This window comes from Ctenopharyngodon idella, chromosome 22, assembly GCF_019924925.1.
Source record: "Ctenopharyngodon idella isolate HZGC_01 chromosome 22, HZGC01, whole genome shotgun sequence".
Classification (NCBI taxonomy): domain Eukaryota; kingdom Metazoa; phylum Chordata; class Actinopteri; order Cypriniformes; family Xenocyprididae; genus Ctenopharyngodon; species Ctenopharyngodon idella.
In genome coordinates this window covers 16,084,392-16,103,450 of record NC_067241.1, presented here as the reverse complement: position 1 = coordinate 16,103,450, position 19,059 = coordinate 16,084,392, and the positions used below count along the sequence as shown (strand labels likewise).

General features: G+C 42.8%; 2 protein-coding genes across 2 annotated transcripts; one reads left to right on the top strand and one right to left on the bottom strand.

Annotated features, from left to right (window-relative positions):
* Window positions 1-14,189: 14,189 nt before the first annotated feature.
* On the bottom strand, window positions 14,190-15,474 carry trappc1 (trafficking protein particle complex subunit 1). The gene is made up of 5 exons (XM_051879662.1): window positions 15,315-15,474; window positions 15,029-15,127; window positions 14,733-14,803; window positions 14,518-14,656; window positions 14,190-14,446 (listed from the first exon to the last, which is right to left on the bottom strand). The coding sequence occupies exons 2-5, from the start codon at window positions 15,125-15,127 to the stop codon at window positions 14,318-14,320; spliced, it is 438 nt and encodes a 145-aa protein (XP_051735622.1). The 5' UTR covers window positions 15,315-15,474; the 3' UTR covers window positions 14,190-14,317.
* Window positions 15,475-15,495: 21 nt separating this feature from the next.
* On the top strand, window positions 15,496-18,628 carry psmb6 (proteasome 20S subunit beta 6). Its single transcript, XM_051879661.1, has 6 exons — window positions 15,496-15,658; window positions 16,549-16,616; window positions 16,695-16,826; window positions 17,032-17,161; window positions 17,254-17,398; window positions 18,407-18,628. Exons 1-6 carry the CDS (start codon window positions 15,563-15,565, stop codon window positions 18,532-18,534), a joined length of 699 nt encoding a protein of 232 aa, XP_051735621.1. The 5' UTR covers window positions 15,496-15,562; the 3' UTR covers window positions 18,535-18,628.
* The last annotated feature ends 431 nt before the right edge of the window (window positions 18,629-19,059 follow it).

Sequence of the window (19,059 nt, the reverse complement as noted above, 5' to 3'; positions counted from 1 at the left end):
AGTCAATTCTTAGCAGTGTTCTTGTGAGTAATTCTCAGAGACTTGATAAATACGGGCCCTGGTTGGTTTGGCATGTTAGTTTGCTTGGTTAGGTTGGCTTTCTTAGTGACTTAGTTTGTTAGAGAATGGGTTTGATTAAAATTACTGTTTTGGTGCTTCTTTATCACCAGTTGGTATGGCATGGTGAGTTTACCTTTTTGTTTGCTTGCAGTAAATTTACTTATCTGTGTTTTTTAATGTCTGTGTTTCTCAGTATTCAGCTCCCCAGTTGAAGTTGGATTCTTAGATTTGTCATGGAGTGATTTTGTAAGAGATGGAGAAAAAGGTTTGTAGACCTTTTTGTGTTTCTTAATTGAACTCTTGTCGTACTAAAGTAATATGAGTTTACACTATCCTATTATTATTATTCTCTCTAACACGCAGCTGAGGGGTCCGGTTCTATTTTGGCCCCATCTATTTAATTGTTAACACAAGTCAGGGTTTTTTTTTTTGTAACAAAATACATTTTTATGTCCTTTTGAATGGGTTGCTTGGTTTTTGTTAACTCCATCTTGCTTTTAGTTATGCTATAAGATTTTACAGCCACTTGGGTTAGTTTGCAATGACTTTAAGATGTGGGTAACAGGAGGCCTGTCTTTTGAGGTCAGAATTTGCCCAACAAATCTTTAGCTGTGAAGTTCAGTGAAAACTTCTCATCAGTTTAATTTAATTGAAGACTATGATGGGGAAAGTGACTGCAATATTTTGCAGATATTGCAATATTTCAAGACAAATGTGTGATTAAGGTCCTACTGCTCTGCAGGACCAGCATGAAGGAATAGTTTGCCCAACGTTAATCTACAGTAGTCAACATTTGAAGTGGATCAAAAAGGTTAATCAAAGTTGTCCTAAGAACTACATTGTCCTAAGAAGAAGGTTTTAGGACAACTTTGATGAAAGGTTTTGATCCACTTCAAATGTTGACTACTATAGTTTGCTCACCATGAATATCATGGCTTTAAAGCCTAATGTTTTCATCCGTGAAGCACAAGACAGAAGGAGAGGTATGTGTCCGTAACTGTCAATCTCCAAAAAGCACATTAAATGATAATGATCCATAAGTAGTCTGTGATTCATTTGTTCATTAATTCAAGTTTAGTGCGTGTGAAACAGTCTGAAGTTTCTGAGCCCTTCTTTACACTGATATATAGAGCTAACTGTAGCTACAGTAGGAAGTTAGCTGTATGTCTGGCGATGTGTAGGCTTAGACGGTGTTTCTGGAGAAATCATACCATGTAAAATCTATAATTTTATATATATATTTGCTAATTTTTTGAGACAACTTTGATTTTTCTGTCCTCTTTATTAGGTGACTTAGGAATAAAACATTGTGTGTTGTAGGTCTTCATTCAGTGGAGGTCAATGAATCATAAGAGATAAACATTTAAACTTTAGTTCTATGGGATATAACATCGGCTTCTGTGTTGAGTGATTAATTAATTACTGATTTCAATAATTAGAAGATTTGCCCCAGTAATGAGTTAACGAGTCATCCAGGTGGTACAAATGGTTTTCCGTTTGGCTTTAAAAGACCTGGTTGGTTTTGAACTTTTGTTTGCTTGGTTAGGTTGGCTTTCTTAGTGGCTTAGTTTGTGTGATAGAATGGGTTTGATTAAAATTGCTGTTTTGGTGCTTCTTTATCACCAATTGGTATGGCATGGTGAGTTTACCTTTTTGTTTGCTTTCAGTAAACTTACTTGTTTGTGTCTTTTTTATTTTTTATTTTTTTTTTTTTTTTTTTTTTTTTTTTTTTTTTTTTTTATTTTAATGTCTGTTTCTCAGTGTTCAGCTCTCCAGTTGAAGATGGATCCTTACATTTTTCCTGGAGTGATTTTGGAAAAGGAGATGGAGAAAAAGGTTTTTAGAGCTCTTTGTGTTTCTTAATCTAACATACTCATGTTGTATTAAAGTAATAGGAGTTCATACTAATTTATTATTCTCTCTCTCTGTCTCTGTCTCTGTGTAGACAATCAGCTTGATGCTGAGGGGTCCGGTTCTGTCAATGCCACCTTCAGCCAGGATGATGCTGAGGGATCCGGTTCTGTGAACGCCACCTTCAGCCAGGATGATGCTGAGGGATCCGGTTCTGTGAACGCCACCTTCAGCCAGGATGATGCTGAGGGGTCCGGTTCGGTGAACGCCACCTTCAGCCAGGATGCCGCAGAGGCTGAGGGAACCGGTTCTGTCAATACCACCTTCAGCCAGGATGTCGCTGAGGGGTCCGGTTCTGTCAACGCCACTTTCAGCCAGGATGTCTCTGAGGGGTCCGGTTCTGTCAACGCCACTTTCAGCCAGGATGCCGCAGAGGCTGAGGGCTCTGGTTCTGTGAACGCCACCTTCAGCCAGGATGATGCTGAGGGATCCGGTTCTGTGAACGCCACCTTCAGCCAGGATGATGCTGAGGGGTCCGGTTCGGTGAACGCCACCTTCAGCCAGGATGCCGCAGAGGCTGAGGGAACCGGTTCTGTCAACACCACCTTCAGCCAGGATGCCGCTGAGGGGTCCGGTTCTGTCAATGCCACCTTCAGCCAGGATGCCGCTGAGGGGTCCGGTTCTGTCAACGCCACTTTCAGCCAGGATGTCGCTGAGGGGTCCGGTTCTGTGAACGCCACCTTCAGCCAGGATGCAGCAGAAGCTGAGGGATCCGGTTCCGTCAACACCACCTTCAGCCAGGATGATGCTGAGGGGTCCGGTTCCGTCAATGCCACTTTCAGCCAGGATGCCGCTGAGGGATCCGGTTCCGTCAACGCCACCTTCAGCCAGGATGCCGCTGAGGGGTCCGGTTCCGTCAATGCTACCTTCAGCCAGGATGCCGCTGAGGGGTCCGGTTCCGTCAATGCCACCTTCAGCCAGGATGCCGCTGAGGGGTCCGGTTCTGTGAACACCACCTTCAGCCAGGATGCCGCTGAGGGGTCCGGTTCTGTCAATGCCACCTTCAGCCAGGATGCCGCTGAGGGGTCCGGTTCTGTCAACGCCACTTTCAGCCAGGATGTCGCTGAGGGGTCCGGTTCTGTGAACGCCACCTTCAGCCAGGATGCCGCAGAAGCTGAGGGATCCGGTTCCGTCAACACCACCTTCAGCCAGGATGATGCTGAGGGGTCCGGTTCCGTCAATGCCACTTTCAGCCAGGATGCCGCTGAGGGATCCGGTTCCGTCAACGCCACCTTCAGCCAGGATGCCGCTGAGGGGTCCGGTTCTGTGAACGCCACCTTCAGCCAGGATGATGCTGAGGGGTCCGGTTCCGTCAATGCCACCTTCAGCCAGGATGCCGCTGAGGGATCCGGTTCCGTCAACGCCACCTTCAGCCAGGATGCCGCTGAGGGGTCCGGTTCTGTGAACGCCACCTTCAGCCAGGATGATGCTGAGGGGTCCGGTTCCGTCAATGCCACCTTCAGCCAGGATGCCGCTGAGGGATCCGGTTCCGTCAACGCCACCTTCAGCCAGGATGCCGCTGAGGGGTCCAGTTCTGTGAACGCCACCTTCAGCCAGGATGCCGCAGAGGCTGAGGGGTCCGGTTCTGTCAATGCCACCTTCAGCCAGGATGCCGCAGAGGCTGAGGGGTCCGTTTCTGTCAACACCACCTTCAGCCAGGATGCCGCTGAGGGGTCCGGTTCTGTGAACGCCACCTTCAGCCAGGATGCCGCTGAGGGGTCCAGTTCTATTTTGGACCCCATCCACTTAACTGTTAACACAAGTCAAGATTCCTCGTAACAAAATAAAATGATGTCCTTTTGAATGGGTTGCTTGGTTTTTGTTAACTCCATCTTACTCTTACGTTTGCTAAAAGATTTTACAGCCACTTGGGTTAGTTTGTAATGACTTTAAGATGTGGGTAACATGAAACCTGTCTTTTGAGGTCAGAATTTGCCCAACAAATCTTAAGCTGTGAAGTTCAATAAAGTCAAGTCACCTTTTATTTTATATAGTGCTTTTTACAATGCAGATTGTTAAAGCAGCTTTACAGTGATAATGGGAACATAATTTTGGCTGTACAGCAGCTCTAGAAGAAAATGGTATCACTGTCCAGATTAAGCTCAGTACTGATTCATTGTGTTGTAAAAACCATTAGTTATTTAGTTTTATCTATATAGCAGCTCTGGAGTAAACTGTGACATCATCGTTCAGTTCTCATACAATGGTGTCAATGCAGATCAAAAACACTGAATATGCTCCTGGTTTCACAGACAAGGCTTAAGCTAGTCCAAGACTAAAATGCATGTTTGAGCTGAAAGGAACTTGTACTGACATCTTAAAATATATCAGTGCCAGTGTTTTGTCTCAAGATGCACACCAGTAATTTTTTTTTTTTTTTTTTTCCTAGTGTACATTTATAAAAGATACTTAAATTCTCTTATTGAACTAAAGCCTAATCCTGGCTTAGTCTAAGCCCTGTCTGTAAAACCGGGCCCAAGTGTCCCCAATTAAGCAAGCTAGAGGTGATACAGGCAAGGAAAACTTCTTCCCAGTTTAATTTTGTTAAAAGACTATGATGGGGAAAGTGACTGCAATATTTCGCAGATATTGCAATATTTCAAGACAAATGAGTGATTAAGGTCCTACTGCTCTGCAGGACCAGCATGAAGGAATAGTTTGCCCAACGTTAATCTAGTTTGCTCACCATGAATATCCTAGCCTAACGTTTTCATCCATGAAGCACAAGACAGAAGGAGAGGTATGTGTCTGTAACTGTCAATCTCCAAAAAGCACATTAAATGATAATGATCCATAAGTAGTCTGTGATTCATTTGTTCATTAATTCAAGTTTAGTGCGTGTGAAACAGTCTGAAGTTTCTGAGCCCTTCTTTACACTGATATATAGAGCTAACTGTAGCTACAGTAGGAAGTTAGCTGTATGTCTGGCGATGTGTAGGCTTAGACGGTGTTTCTGGAGAAATCATACCATGTAAAATCTATAATTTTATATATATATTTGCTAATTTTTTGAGACAACTTTGATTTTTCTGTCCTCTTTATTAGGTGACTTAGGAATAAAACATTGTGTGTTGTAGGTCTTCATTCAGTGGAGGTCAATGAATCATAAGAGATAAACATTTAAACTTTAGTTCTATGGGATATAACATCGGCTTCTGTGTTGAGTGATTAATTAATTACTGATTTCAATAATTAGAAGATTTGCCCCAGTAATGAGTTAACGAGTCATCCAGGTGGTACAAATGGTTTTCCGTTTGGCTTTAAAAGACCTGGTTGGTTTTGAACTTTTGTTTGCTTGGTTAGGTTGGCTTTCTTAGTGGCTTAGTTTGTGTGATAGAATGGGTTTGATTAAAATTGCTGTTTTGGTGCTTCTTTATCACCAATTGGTATGGCATGGTGAGTTTACCTTTTTGTTTGCTTTCAGTAAACTTACTTGTTTGTGTCTTTTTTTTTTTTTTTTTTTTTTTTTTTTTTTTTATTTTAATGTCTGTTTCTCAGTGTTCAGCTCTCCAGTTGAAGATGGATCCTTACATTTTTCCTGGAGTGATTTTGGAAAAGGAGACGGAGAAAAAGGTTTTTAGAGCTCTTTGTGTTTCTTAATCTAACATACTCATGTTGTATTAAAGTAATAGGAGTTCATACTAATTTATTATTCTCTCTCTCTGTCTCTGTCTCTGTGTAGACAATCAGCTTGATGCTGAGGGGTCCGGTTCTGTCAATGCCACCTTCAGCCAGGATGATGCTGAGGGATCCGGTTCTGTGAACGCCACCTTCAGCCAGGATGATGCTGAGGGGTCCGGTTCGGTGAACGCCACCTTCAGCCAGGATGCCGCAGAGGCTGAGGGAACCGGTTCTGTCAATACCACCTTCAGCCAGGATGTCGCTGAGGGGTCCGGTTCTGTCAACGCCACTTTCAGCCAGGATGTCTCTGAGGGGTCCGGTTCTGTCAACGCCACTTTCAGCCAGGATGCCGCAGAGGCTGAGGGCTCTGGTTCTGTGAACGCCACCTTCAGCCAGGATGATGCTGAGGGATCCGGTTCTGTGAACGCCACCTTCAGCCAGGATGATGCTGAGGGGTCCGGTTCGGTGAACGCCACCTTCAGCCAGGATGCCGCAGAGGCTGAGGGAACCGGTTCTGTCAACACCACCTTCAGCCAGGATGTCGCTGAGGGGTCCGGTTCTGTGAACGCCACCTTCAGCCAGGATGCCGCAGAAGCTGAGGGATCCGGTTCTGTCAACACCACCTTCAGCCAGGATGATGCTGAGGGGTCCGGTTCCGTCAATGCCACTTTCAGCCAGGATGCCGCTGAGGGATCCGGTTCCGTCAACGCCACCTTCAGCCAGGATGCCGCTGAGGGGTCCGGTTCTGTCAACGCCACTTTCAGCCAGGATGTCGCTGAGGGGTCCGGTTCTGTCAATACCACCTTCAGCCAGGATGCCGCAGAGGGGTCCGGTTCTGTCAATGCCACTTTCAGCCAGGATGTCGCTGAGGGGTCCGGTTCTGTCAACGCCACCTTCAGCCAGGATGCCACTGAGGCTGAGGGGTCCGGTTCTGTCAATGCCACCTTCAGCCAGGATGATGCTGAGGCTGAGGGGTCCGGTTCTGTCAACGCCACCTTCAGCCAGGATGTTGCTGAGGGGTCCGGTTCTGTCAACGCCACCTTCAGCCAGGACGTTGCTGAGGGGTCCGGTTCTGTCAACGCCACCTTCAGCCAGGATGATGCTGAGGGGTCCGGTTCTGTGAACGCCACCTTCAGCCAGGATGATGCTGAGGGGTCCGGTTCCGTCAATGCCACCTTCAGCCAGGATGCCGCTGAGGGATCCGGTTCCGTCAACGCCACCTTCAGCCAGGATGCCGCTGAGGGGTCCGGTTCTGTGAACGCCACCTTCAGCCAGGATGATGCTGAGGGGTCCGGTTCCGTCAATGCCACCTTCAGCCAGGATGCCGCTGAGGGATCCGGTTCCGTCAACGCCACCTTCAGCCAGGATGCCGCTGAGGGGTCCAGTTCTGTGAACGCCACCTTCAGCCAGGATGCCGCAGAGGCTGAGGGGTCCGGTTCTGTCAATGCCACCTTCAGCCAGGATGCCGCAGAGGCTGAGGGGTCCGTTTCTGTCAACACCACCTTCAGCCAGGATGCCGCTGAGGGGTCCGGTTCTGTGAACGCCACCTTCAGCCAGGATGCCGCTGAGGGGTCCAGTTCTATTTTGGACCCCATCCACTTAACTGTTAACACAAGTCAAGATTCCTCGTAACAAAATAAAATGATGTCCTTTTGAATGGGTTGCTTGGTTTTTGTTAACTCCATCTTACTCTTACGTTTGCTAAAAGATTTTACAGCCACTTGGGTTAGTTTGTAATGACTTTAAGATGTGGGTAACATGAAACCTGTCTTTTGAGGTCAGAATTTGCCCAACAAATCTTAAGCTGTGAAGTTCAATAAAGTCAAGTCACCTTTTATTTTATATAGTGCTTTTTACAATGCAGATTGTTAAAGCAGCTTTACAGTGATAATGGGAACATAATTTTGGCTGTACAGCAGCTCTAGAAGAAAATGGTATCACTGTCCAGATTAAGCTCAGTACTGATTCATTGTGTTGTAAAAACCATTAGTTATTTAGTTTTATCTATATAGCAGCTCTGGAGTAAACTGTGACATCATCGTTCAGTTCTCATACAATGGTGTCAATGCAGATCAAAAACACTGAATATGCTCCTGGTTTCACAGACAAGGCTTAAGCTAGTCCAAGACTAAAATGCATGTTTGAGCTGAAAGGAACTTGTACTGACATCTTAAAATATATCAGTGCCAGTGTTTTGTCTCAAGATGCACACCAGTAATTTTTTTTTTTTTTTTTTTCCTAGTGTACATTTATAAAAGATACTTAAATTCTCTTATTGAACTAAAGCCTAATCCTGGCTTAGTCTAAGCCCTGTCTGTAAAACCGGGCCCAAGTGTCCCCAATTAAGCAAGCTAGAGGTGATACAGGCAAGGAAAACTTCTTCCCAGTTTAATTTTGTTAAAAGACTATGATGGGGAAAGTGACTGCAATATTTCGCAGATATTGCAATATTTCAAGACAAATGAGTGATTAAGGTCCTACTGCTCTGCAGGACCAGCATGAAGGAATAGTTTGCCCAACGTTAATCTAGTTTGCTCACCATGAATATCCTAGCCTAACGTTTTCATCCATGAAGCACAAGACAGAAGGAGAGGTATGTGTCTGTAACTGTCAATCTCCAAAAAGCACATTAAATGATAATGATCCATAAGTAGTCTGTGATTCATTTGTTCATTAATTCAAGTTTAGTGCGTGTGAAACAGTCTGAAGTTTCTGAGCCCTTCTTTACACTGATATATAGAGCTAACTGTAGCTACAGTAGGAAGTTAGCTGTATGTCTGGCGATGTGTAGGCTTAGACGGTGTTTCTGGAGAAATCATACCATGTAAAATCTATAATTTTATATATATATTTGCTAATTTTTTGAGACAACTTTGATTTTTCTGTCCTCTTTATTAGGTGACTTAGGAATAAAACATTGTGTGTTGTAGGTCTTCATTCAGTGGAGGTCAATGAATCATAAGAGATAAACATTTAAACTTTAGTTCTATGGGATATAACATCGGCTTCTGTGTTGAGTGATTAATTAATTACTGATTTCAATAATTAGAAGATTTGCCCCAGTAATGAGTTAACGAGTCATCCAGGTGGTACAAATGGTTTTCCGTTTGGCTTTAAAAGACCTGGTTGGTTTTGAACTTTTGTTTGCTTGGTTAGGTTGGCTTTCTTAGTGGCTTAGTTTGTGTGATAGAATGGGTTTGATTAAAATTGCTGTTTTGGTGCTTCTTTATCACCAATTGGTATGGCATGGTGAGTTTACCTTTTTGTTTGCTTTCAGTAAACTTACTTGTTTGTGTCTTTTTTTTTTTTTTTTTTTTTTTTTTTTTTTTTATTTTAATGTCTGTTTCTCAGTGTTCAGCTCTCCAGTTGAAGATGGATCCTTACATTTTTCCTGGAGTGATTTTGGAAAAGGAGACGGAGAAAAAGGTTTTTAGAGCTCTTTGTGTTTCTTAATCTAACATACTCATGTTGTATTAAAGTAATAGGAGTTCATACTAATTTATTATTCTCTCTCTCTGTCTCTGTCTCTGTGTAGACAATCAGCTTGATGCTGAGGGGTCCGGTTCTGTCAATGCCACCTTCAGCCAGGATGATGCTGAGGGATCCGGTTCTGTGAACGCCACCTTCAGCCAGGATGATGCTGAGGGGTCCGGTTCGGTGAACGCCACCTTCAGCCAGGATGCCGCAGAGGCTGAGGGAACCGGTTCTGTCAATACCACCTTCAGCCAGGATGTCGCTGAGGGGTCCGGTTCTGTCAACGCCACTTTCAGCCAGGATGTCTCTGAGGGGTCCGGTTCTGTCAACGCCACTTTCAGCCAGGATGCCGCAGAGGCTGAGGGCTCTGGTTCTGTGAACGCCACCTTCAGCCAGGATGATGCTGAGGGATCCGGTTCTGTGAACGCCACCTTCAGCCAGGATGATGCTGAGGGGTCCGGTTCGGTGAACGCCACCTTCAGCCAGGATGCCGCAGAGGCTGAGGGAACCGGTTCTGTCAACACCACCTTCAGCCAGGATGTCGCTGAGGGGTCCGGTTCTGTGAACGCCACCTTCAGCCAGGATGCCGCAGAAGCTGAGGGATCCGGTTCTGTCAACACCACCTTCAGCCAGGATGATGCTGAGGGGTCCGGTTCCGTCAATGCCACTTTCAGCCAGGATGCCGCTGAGGGATCCGGTTCCGTCAACGCCACCTTCAGCCAGGATGCCGCTGAGGGGTCCGGTTCTGTCAACGCCACTTTCAGCCAGGATGTCGCTGAGGGGTCCGGTTCTGTCAATACCACCTTCAGCCAGGATGCCGCAGAGGGGTCCGGTTCTGTCAATGCCACTTTCAGCCAGGATGTCGCTGAGGGGTCCGGTTCTGTCAACGCCACCTTCAGCCAGGATGCCACTGAGGCTGAGGGGTCCGGTTCTGTCAATGCCACCTTCAGCCAGGATGATGCTGAGGCTGAGGGGTCCGGTTCTGTCAACGCCACCTTCAGCCAGGATGTTGCTGAGGGGTCCGGTTCTGTCAACGCCACCTTCAGCCAGGACGTTGCTGAGGGGTCCGGTTCTGTCAACGCCACCTTCAGCCAGGATGCCGCTGAGGGGTCCGGTTCTGTCAACGCCACCTTCAGCCAGGATGCCACTGAGGCTGAGGGGTCCGGTTCTGTCAATGCCACCTTCAGCCAGGATGATGCTGAGGCTGAGGGGTCCGGTTCTGTCAATGCCACCTTCAGCCAGGATGATGCTGAGGCTGAGGGGTCCGGTTCTGTCAATGCCACCTTCAGCCAGGATGATGCTGAGGGGTCCGGTTCTGTCAATGCCACCTTCAGCCAGGATGATGCTGAGGGGTCCGGTTCTGTCAACGCCACCTTCAGCCAGGACGTTGCTGAGGGGTCCGGTTCTGTCAATGGCACCTTCAGCCAGGACGTTGCTGAGGGGTCCGGTTCTGTCAACGCCACCTTCAGCCAGGACGTTGCTGAGGGGTCCGGTTCTGTCAACGCCACCTTCAGCCAGGACGTTGCTGAGGGGTCCGGTTCTGTCAATGGCACCTTCAGCCAGGACGTTGCTGAGGGGTCCGGTTCTGTCAACGCCACCTTCAGCCAGGACGTTGCTGAGGGGTCCGGTTCTGTCAACGCCACCTTCAGCCAGGACGTTGCTGAGGGGTCCGGTTCTGTCAATGGCACCTTCAGCCAGGACGTTGCTGAGGGGTCCGGTTCTGTCAACGCCACCTTCAGCCAGGACGTTGCTGAGGGGTCCGGTTCTGTCAACGCCACCTTCAGCCAGGACGTTGCTGAGGGGTCCGGTTCTGTCAATGGCACCTTCAGCCAGGACGTTGCTGAGGGGTCCGGTTCTGTCAACGCCACCTTCAGCCAGGACGTTGCTGAGGGGTCCGGTTCTGTCAACGCCACCTTCAGCCAGGACGTTGCTGAGGGGTCCGGTTCTGTGAACACCACCTTCAGCCAGGACGGAACTTCTGATGAAAGTTTCAGGCCTTGTTTATTTGCTAAGATCAGCAAAGCTTTGTAACTGAATAAACCTGGTTTTGACTTTTTATCTGTTCAGTTTTTCAAAGTTACTTTCAGAGTTACTCACAGCAATTTGGTTATCCTATGCTTCTCTTGACATGGTGGGTAACAGGTGCCTTTTTTTTTTTTTTTTTTTTTTTTTTTTTTCCCTTGCGGGTTTAGTACAGTTCCTTGTACTCTATGAATTAAATCACACTCCACTGTGATGTGTACCAGGGAAAACAATGTAATCACTTGTCTAGTCACTTTCTTCATCTTTGGAACACAAATCAAGGTCTTTTTGATGGAATCTGAGAGCATAGCTATGCAGCAACAACAATTTTGATGCTTCAAAAAGTTCATTAATGGCTAGTAAAAATAGTCCCTATAAATTGAGTAGTTTAGTCCAAATTTTCTGAAGAGACATGATCAATTTATATGATGAACAGATTTATTTTACTTTATTTTTGTAGCACAATTTAATACAACATAGAATGAACCTCACTGGTTCTTATGCAGCACGTTTGAGCTTCCATGACATGAGAATAAACCTCATTGGTTCTTGCTGAATCTCAAATGTGCTGCTTAACACACGAGACTGAACCTCATTGGTTCTCACACATCAAGCAAACATGCTTGAGCTTTCATTTACCATAACTGATGTGAGTTGATGAATGTTTATATGTGAATAAAATCCTAAATTGAATCCGTTCATCATATTAAGTGATTGAGTCTCTTCAGAAAATTTGGACTAAACCGCTAGATTCATATGGATTAGTTTTATGTTCACTGTATGAACCGTTTAAAGCGTCAAAATGGTAGTTGCGTAGCTGTCAATGAAAGGACAGAAAGCTCTCAGATTTCATCAGAAAGATCTTGATTTGTGTTTCGAAGAAGAATGAAAGTCTTAAGGGTTTGGAACAACATGAGGGTGAGTAGTTAATGACAATTTTAATTTTTGGGTGAACTCACCATTTAATAATTGTTACTGCTCATATAAATCCTTTTGTTCTTTCAAATCTTCACTCTATTTGCTAGTCCGGGTTGAATGAGGGCTAGAGGTTGTCTGGTCAGAACAATAATGTCTCCAAATTGTAATCCAAATCACTTTCTTTGAGAAAAAGAGACTTTCAGGCTTAGGCTTGGGTCATCAAACAATTTAAACAAAGCCACTATAGGATATCCAGTCAGCAAGTCCTCAGGAAAGTCTCAAGTGAGTCGTGGTGCAAGTGACCCAGGTAAGACTTGAACAATTTAACCTACAGGCTAAAAAGCACGATCATGACTGTCACTGACCTGCAGGTCGGCTTCTTCCATCTTCCATTTCTGTCTAATCTGAGATTGGGCAGGTAGTGCGGAAATAAGTATGTCCTGTCTCCTACAACTCAGGAGTTCAGAGTCTTCTAATGACCCAGACAGCAACATAGTGTTGGCCCAGATCCGGCCTACATCTAGTACATGTGGATTCCACGCGGGCCAGATGTGGGCCGGATATGTTGCTGTCTGGGGAGGCGTCTCGCTGCACCATCATCAAGATGTTAGGAGTCACTGGGTCTGGATCAGCAATGTTCGAATAGGTGTAGCCAATGGGTTTTGTTAGATTGTGCTGCTATCCTGCCGACTACACCAAAATGTTAAATCAGATGGAATCCCCACATCAGAAATATCAGATCCGAGCCCAGACACTGGATCCTGTCAAGAGATATGCGTTTTGTCTGGTGTCCAAAACTAGTAAAACCCGTCAACAGCGAGTCTTGTCTGGCACCCAAAACTCTATTAACAGTCTTGTATTAACCTAAAAGTTTGACTGAAAAAGCCTGGAGAGAACAGAAGCAGGAGACAAAGCAATGAGTTTATTGAATAACCTTAGTTGCGTATGTTTCAATGCTCAGACTTTGTCTGACCAGAACAAATCCAACAAGTATTATTATACCAAAAAAAAAAAAAAAAAGGAAAATTACTGCTTCACAACATCGTCCTGTGATGTTAAAAACATCAGGAGAGGAGATAAAGATAAAGCATGCATCTATAAAGCACAAGTCTATTCACACTGAATGCAAAACCAATATTCGTTGTGCAAATATCTAATAAATTCATGCCGCTACGGTAGAGCAAGCAAATGTTTAGCATGGTTTTCAACTGAACGACTGCTGACGAGATAAGGAAAAAAGTAAATTCACTTACATTAAGTATCATGGAACTTTAAATTTTTAATTTTGGTGTCTGCAATGTTGCTCCTCTCAACCTACCATTAAATTACAGTAAACTACTAACATTAATAAAATGATCATTTATTATCAATAATGTTTTCAGTTTGAAAGTACTTTATATATCATCCTTTCAGTTCCCACACACAAACACTGCAAGTGCATTTGTGCAGCTGATTAAAGGGATAGTTCACCCAAAAATTATCCCACGATTTACTCTCCTTCAATCCATCCCAGGTGTATATGACTGTCTTCTTTCAGACAAACTCAATCGGAGATATATTTAAAAATATCATTTTTCTCCATAGATTTATAATGGTAGTGAACCTGGGCCTGTTATGAAGCCCAAAATAAACACATCCAGCCATCATAAAAAATAATACATACGGCTCCAGGGGGTTAAAAAAGGCCTTCTGAAACGAAGCGATGGGTTTTTGTAAGAAAAATATCCATATTTAAACTTTATAAAGTAAAATATCTAGCTTCTGGCTAAACATACAGCTTCCAGGTTAAACTCGTGGTTCAAAATCAAAACAAAAACAAAAAAATGATACTGCATGAAGAAAACATCAAGGTTTTTAGGATCAATATGATTTTTGCAACCTGAGAGTCAGGGAGGGTTTTATACGCTTCACCAGCAGGGTCAAAGTTGCACTCATGTTTATGTTCATAACTGTGACATTCTAGAAACATCATTATTCATTCACTCGCTCATTCAGTATTTTGTATCTCTGATTCTGTCAACTCATTGTACACTGACAGTTATTTTTCACTAGTTAAAGACAGAGGGACCAAAATCTTCATACTGATTATGCTTTGTTTTTCTTCATATTCTTCATTTTCTTCAGTTTTGGACTGACACAAATACATCCGTTTTCATCACACACACACAAACATAATTCTCGGAAAGGTGTCAAAAATGAATAGTTTATTTTGATCAGTTTTGTGAGAAAAAATCTTTTTACAATGATATTTAACAAAAGGAACCGAGGAAGCAGACGTTCAGTATGAACAGATGATGGTGTGTTATCAGGCTCAGGCCGCGCGGACGCTGAAGAACGGCAGCGCTCTGATGAAAGAGTCCAGTTTGGTGTTGAACAGATCGCTCTGAAGAGTCTCTCCCAGCACACACAGCGGGTTCTTCACGATGTACTCCACGTACAGCTGCGGTCAGACAGAAGCACAGTTACCGCGGTAAAACAGAGAGCAGTACTAGAGTACAGTGAGGGTCTTACGGTGCTGTAGATCTGCTGCAGTGTGTCTCTGCAGTTCGGCACGCCGAGGTCCGTGTTCATCACCAGTTTGATGCCAGTCGGTGTTTCATAATAATGCAGCTTATAACGGCTGGTCTGGAACGCCAGAAACCCATCTTTCCTGAAGTGTTTAGATAAGGAAGACACACACTCTCTCTCTCACACACACACACACACACTCATCAGAGGAAGGATACATGTCCAGCGGACTCATCTTGCTGACGAAGGATCGGATGGAGAACAGCATCCCATACATCAGCTTAAACTCCTGACAACAGAGGGAATATGACAATGACTTCACTCTCACTTTACTGTCAGTCAAAATGACAACAGATATTTACAACTGGAAGAATATGAGCAGTATATCATATATGCAACTCTCTCTACAGAGATTTAAATGAACATAGGAAAGAACACGATATCAGAAAGGACAAAAGAGAAAGAGCATAAACAATATACAGGAAATAAAAGCAAAACAACTGCGTGTTTGTACCTCATCTTTGGAGATTCCGGCCTGTTTCTTGCGGTTCCACTCGCTGTAATGAAGGCAAGAGCCATTGCGGTCAAATATGTATAAGTTATGAACGGTCATCTGAAAGAAATGAGGCAGATCACAAGATTACTGAGATGATGAGCGTATAATATCAGTCACACACACGAACACATTATCAGTATAACACAAGAATTCAATTAAACACAAGATAAATACTGTGTTGATTATCTGTGTTGTGTTTAATTCACATTCATTACAGTAAACGCTGATGGATTTCATTATTTACCTTCCGCGCGGCGTCCGCCCTCAGACTGACCCGACACCTGCCTGAATAAGTATCCTCTGAAACAGTATACCAATCTAATATGCTTCAAACGAACATTATTTTAAAAATGTGTTTGCTTGTTTTGTTTAAATTATGTAATGCATTCCCGCAGCTGTGTTTCCTAATCTATCAGACAGGCGTGATCGTTTAAACCAGGCATATGTGCGGGCTCCTGCCGCGGGGTCCTTCAGTAACGCTGTTTAGAGAAGATGGCTGCAGCTCTCCGGTATCCAGCTAGTGTTTCATCTTTTAATACTTATAATGACTTATTTCCTGACTGGACGCAGAGGGAAGTCAGCACAGGGGTGAGAAGTAGTCTTAATTATAATAATAATCTCAATTAATCGAGTTGTGGTGTAGAGAAACGCGTTTAGACGGATGAAACTCGGTGAATGATGCAGCAGAACTGAACGAGTCTCATTACACAATAACATTTACCCGAAATCTGAATTTGTCTCATATTTCTATCTGTTATTTTCCTGTTTATTACTGTGAAGCTGCTTTGATGTAGTAATAAATGCGACTTGACTTATAGTTTAAGTAATTTGTATAATATTTTTTTGTAATTAATTAGTAACCTGCTACTATAATAAATAACATTTATTGTACTTAATAGGTTTTGTTATAATTTATAGATCAATCCAAACTGTGCAAGCGGATAAAACAACAGAACTAAACATTAAATTTAATGTTTATCTCTATAAAATATTTATTTATTCATTTAGCAGAAAAAAAATATTTCAGTGATATCTAGATTTATGATGAATTTTATTTTAATGAATAATCTTGATTTTAATTAATATTTAAATTAATTTTAAATAAATTCGTTTTTTAAAAAATATTTCAAATAATTAATTTTACATAATTTAATTAAATTTTAAATAGTTTAAATAACTTTTAACAGTTAAATTAAATAATTTTAAATAGTGTAGTAATTTAAAAAAAATAATTTCTTTACATTTAAATTATTTTAAATAATTAAATTAAATCATTTTAATAGTGTACTTAAATTATTTTTAAAAATTAAATAATTTCAAAAAATAAAGAAATCAGTTACATTTAAATTATTTTAAATAATTAAAAAAAAAGTCTTTTAAAATTTAATTAAATCATTTTGAATAATTAATATTAAATCATATTCTCAGTTTTCTGTTCTTCATTTTAAAGTAATATCTAACTGTGATCATTTGTTCAGACCACCATCATGGCGGTGGAGTTCGATGGTGGAGTTGTGATCGGCGCCGACTCCCGCACGACCACCGGGTAAGAGAGAGAGAGAGGCTGCTTATGAGTTGGTTATGAGTTTGATGATTGTGTCTAACAGACATGTGATCTGTGCAGTGCTTACATCGCCAACCGCGTGACGGATAAACTCACGCCCATCCACGATCGGATCTTCTGCTGTCGCTCGGGCTCGGCGGCCGATACGCAGGCCATCGCTGACGCCGTCACCTACCAGCTGGGTTTCCACAGGTACAGAGACCATCACCTTTATTTGGGTCACTATTGTAATCACGGGTAATATGACCAGAACCTTATATGAGTCATGTGTTTCACATTAGAGATCTGTATTCAAGTATATTTGGCTGGAAATTTCAACATGCGAAGCGAAGTTTTCATTACCGTCGAAGCTCTACGTTTGATGGACATTAACTCTGATCTTCTCTTTGGGCTTCAGTATCGAGCTGGACGAAGCTCCTCTGGTCCAGACGGCGGCCAGTCTGTTCCGGGACATGTGCTACAGGTACAGAGAGGAGCTGATGGCCGGGATCATCGTGGCCGGCTGGGACAAACGGAGAGGCGGACAGGTACGGCTTCAGCAAGAGCAGCACTCACAACAGCAGGAGGAGAAGGAGATGTGCTCATCTGAGTGTGTGTGTGTGTGTGTGTGTGTGTTCAGGTGTACACAGTGCCGGTTGGCGGGATGATGACCAGGCAGCCGGTGTCGGTCGGTGGATCCGGCAGCAGCTACATCTACGGATATGTGGATTCAAACTACAAAGCCGAAATGAGCAAAGAAGAGTGTCTCAAATTCACTGCAGGAGGTCAGACACACACTCACACACACACACACACACACGCTCGCATACACACACACGCTATCGGTCATAAGTTTGAAATCATTTGCATGTTTCTGAAAGAGTCTCTTCTGCTCATCAAGGCTGCATTTATTTGGTCAAAAATACAGTAAAACAGTGAAATATTACTCCAATGTAAAACGGTTGTTTTCGATGGAAGCCCTTTCTGCCACAATGAAGTAAAAAATGATTCTTTAAGTCAAAATATTGAGAAACTTTCTCATAATTATGACTTAATATCTAATTATATTGAGAAAATGTCTCCTAATAATGACTTACTGTGTCATAATAACAAGAAACTTTCTCTTAATATTGAGAAACTTTCTTGTAATGATGATTTAGTTTCTCATAATGAGAATTTCTCATTATGAAATTTTTTTCCCCCCAAATATTTTAACACAATAACTCATGAGACACTAAGTCATAATTACAAGAACATTTCTCATTATTATGACGTACATTACATATGTCATACGTCATTTATTATGAGGAACTTTCTCAATATAATGAGATACTAAGTTTCTCATTATGACTTACAGAATTATATTTTTTACTCAACTGTGGTGGAAACGGGCTTCCGTAGTTTTCTGTTACTCCAGTCTTCAGTGTCACATGATCCTTCAGAAATCATTCTACGATGATGATTTGATGATCAAGAAACATTTATGATTATCAGTGTTGGAATCAACAGTTCATATTTTGTGAAATCTGATCAATTTTATTTTTCAGGATTCTTTGATGAATAGAAAGTTCAAAAGAACAGCATTTATTTGAAACGGAATCTTTTGTAACATTATAAATCTTTACTGTCACTTTTGATCAGTTTAATGCGTCCTTGATAAATAAAACCATTAATTTCTCTGTTAAAGTGTTAGTTCAACCAGAAATTAAAATTCTGTCATTAATTACACACCATCATGTCATTCCAATCATACAAATGTTATTATCATAACATCTTATTATCATCATGTGCAGCGCTGGCTCTGGCCATGGAGAGAGACGGCTCCAGCGGAGGAGTGGTGAGACTGGCTGTCATCACGGAGCAGGGAGTGGAGAGACAGGTCATCCTCGGGAACCAGTTACCACAGTTCTCCACTGTCTGAATCTCTCACCGATCTGTCAGTTATGAAAACCTCAAGGTGTTTCTGTAGATGTTTGTCATACAAAGTTCCAATAAACATGACTTCTTTCAAAGCGTTTCATGTGTTACTGTTTTATTCAAAGATCCCAAATGTTTCAGTGGAAGTGTTTTCACTTCTACATTTGCTCATTTAGTAAGATGTGTTTTGGGGGCGGGACTATGTTTGACTGACCAATGACAGACAGGATACGTTTCAATCATATTACAAAACTGTTACAGATATACATATGCCACCTTTAAAATGATCTGTGTGAAACTGAACCAAGTGAAAAAGGTAAAAAAAAAAAAATTGTTAAATAGATAATCACACTATTCTCTTTTTAGAGCTGCTTTACAGCAGAGTTGAGTTTCTCATATTTAATGAAGTTTGCTTCATTGATTATTACTGTGAATACTCCCTACTGCATGAAACTTATGGAGACAGCTGAAGCGCTATATATATATAAGAGGGAGCTCATTCCAAACCTCTAAATGAAACTGGGAATTG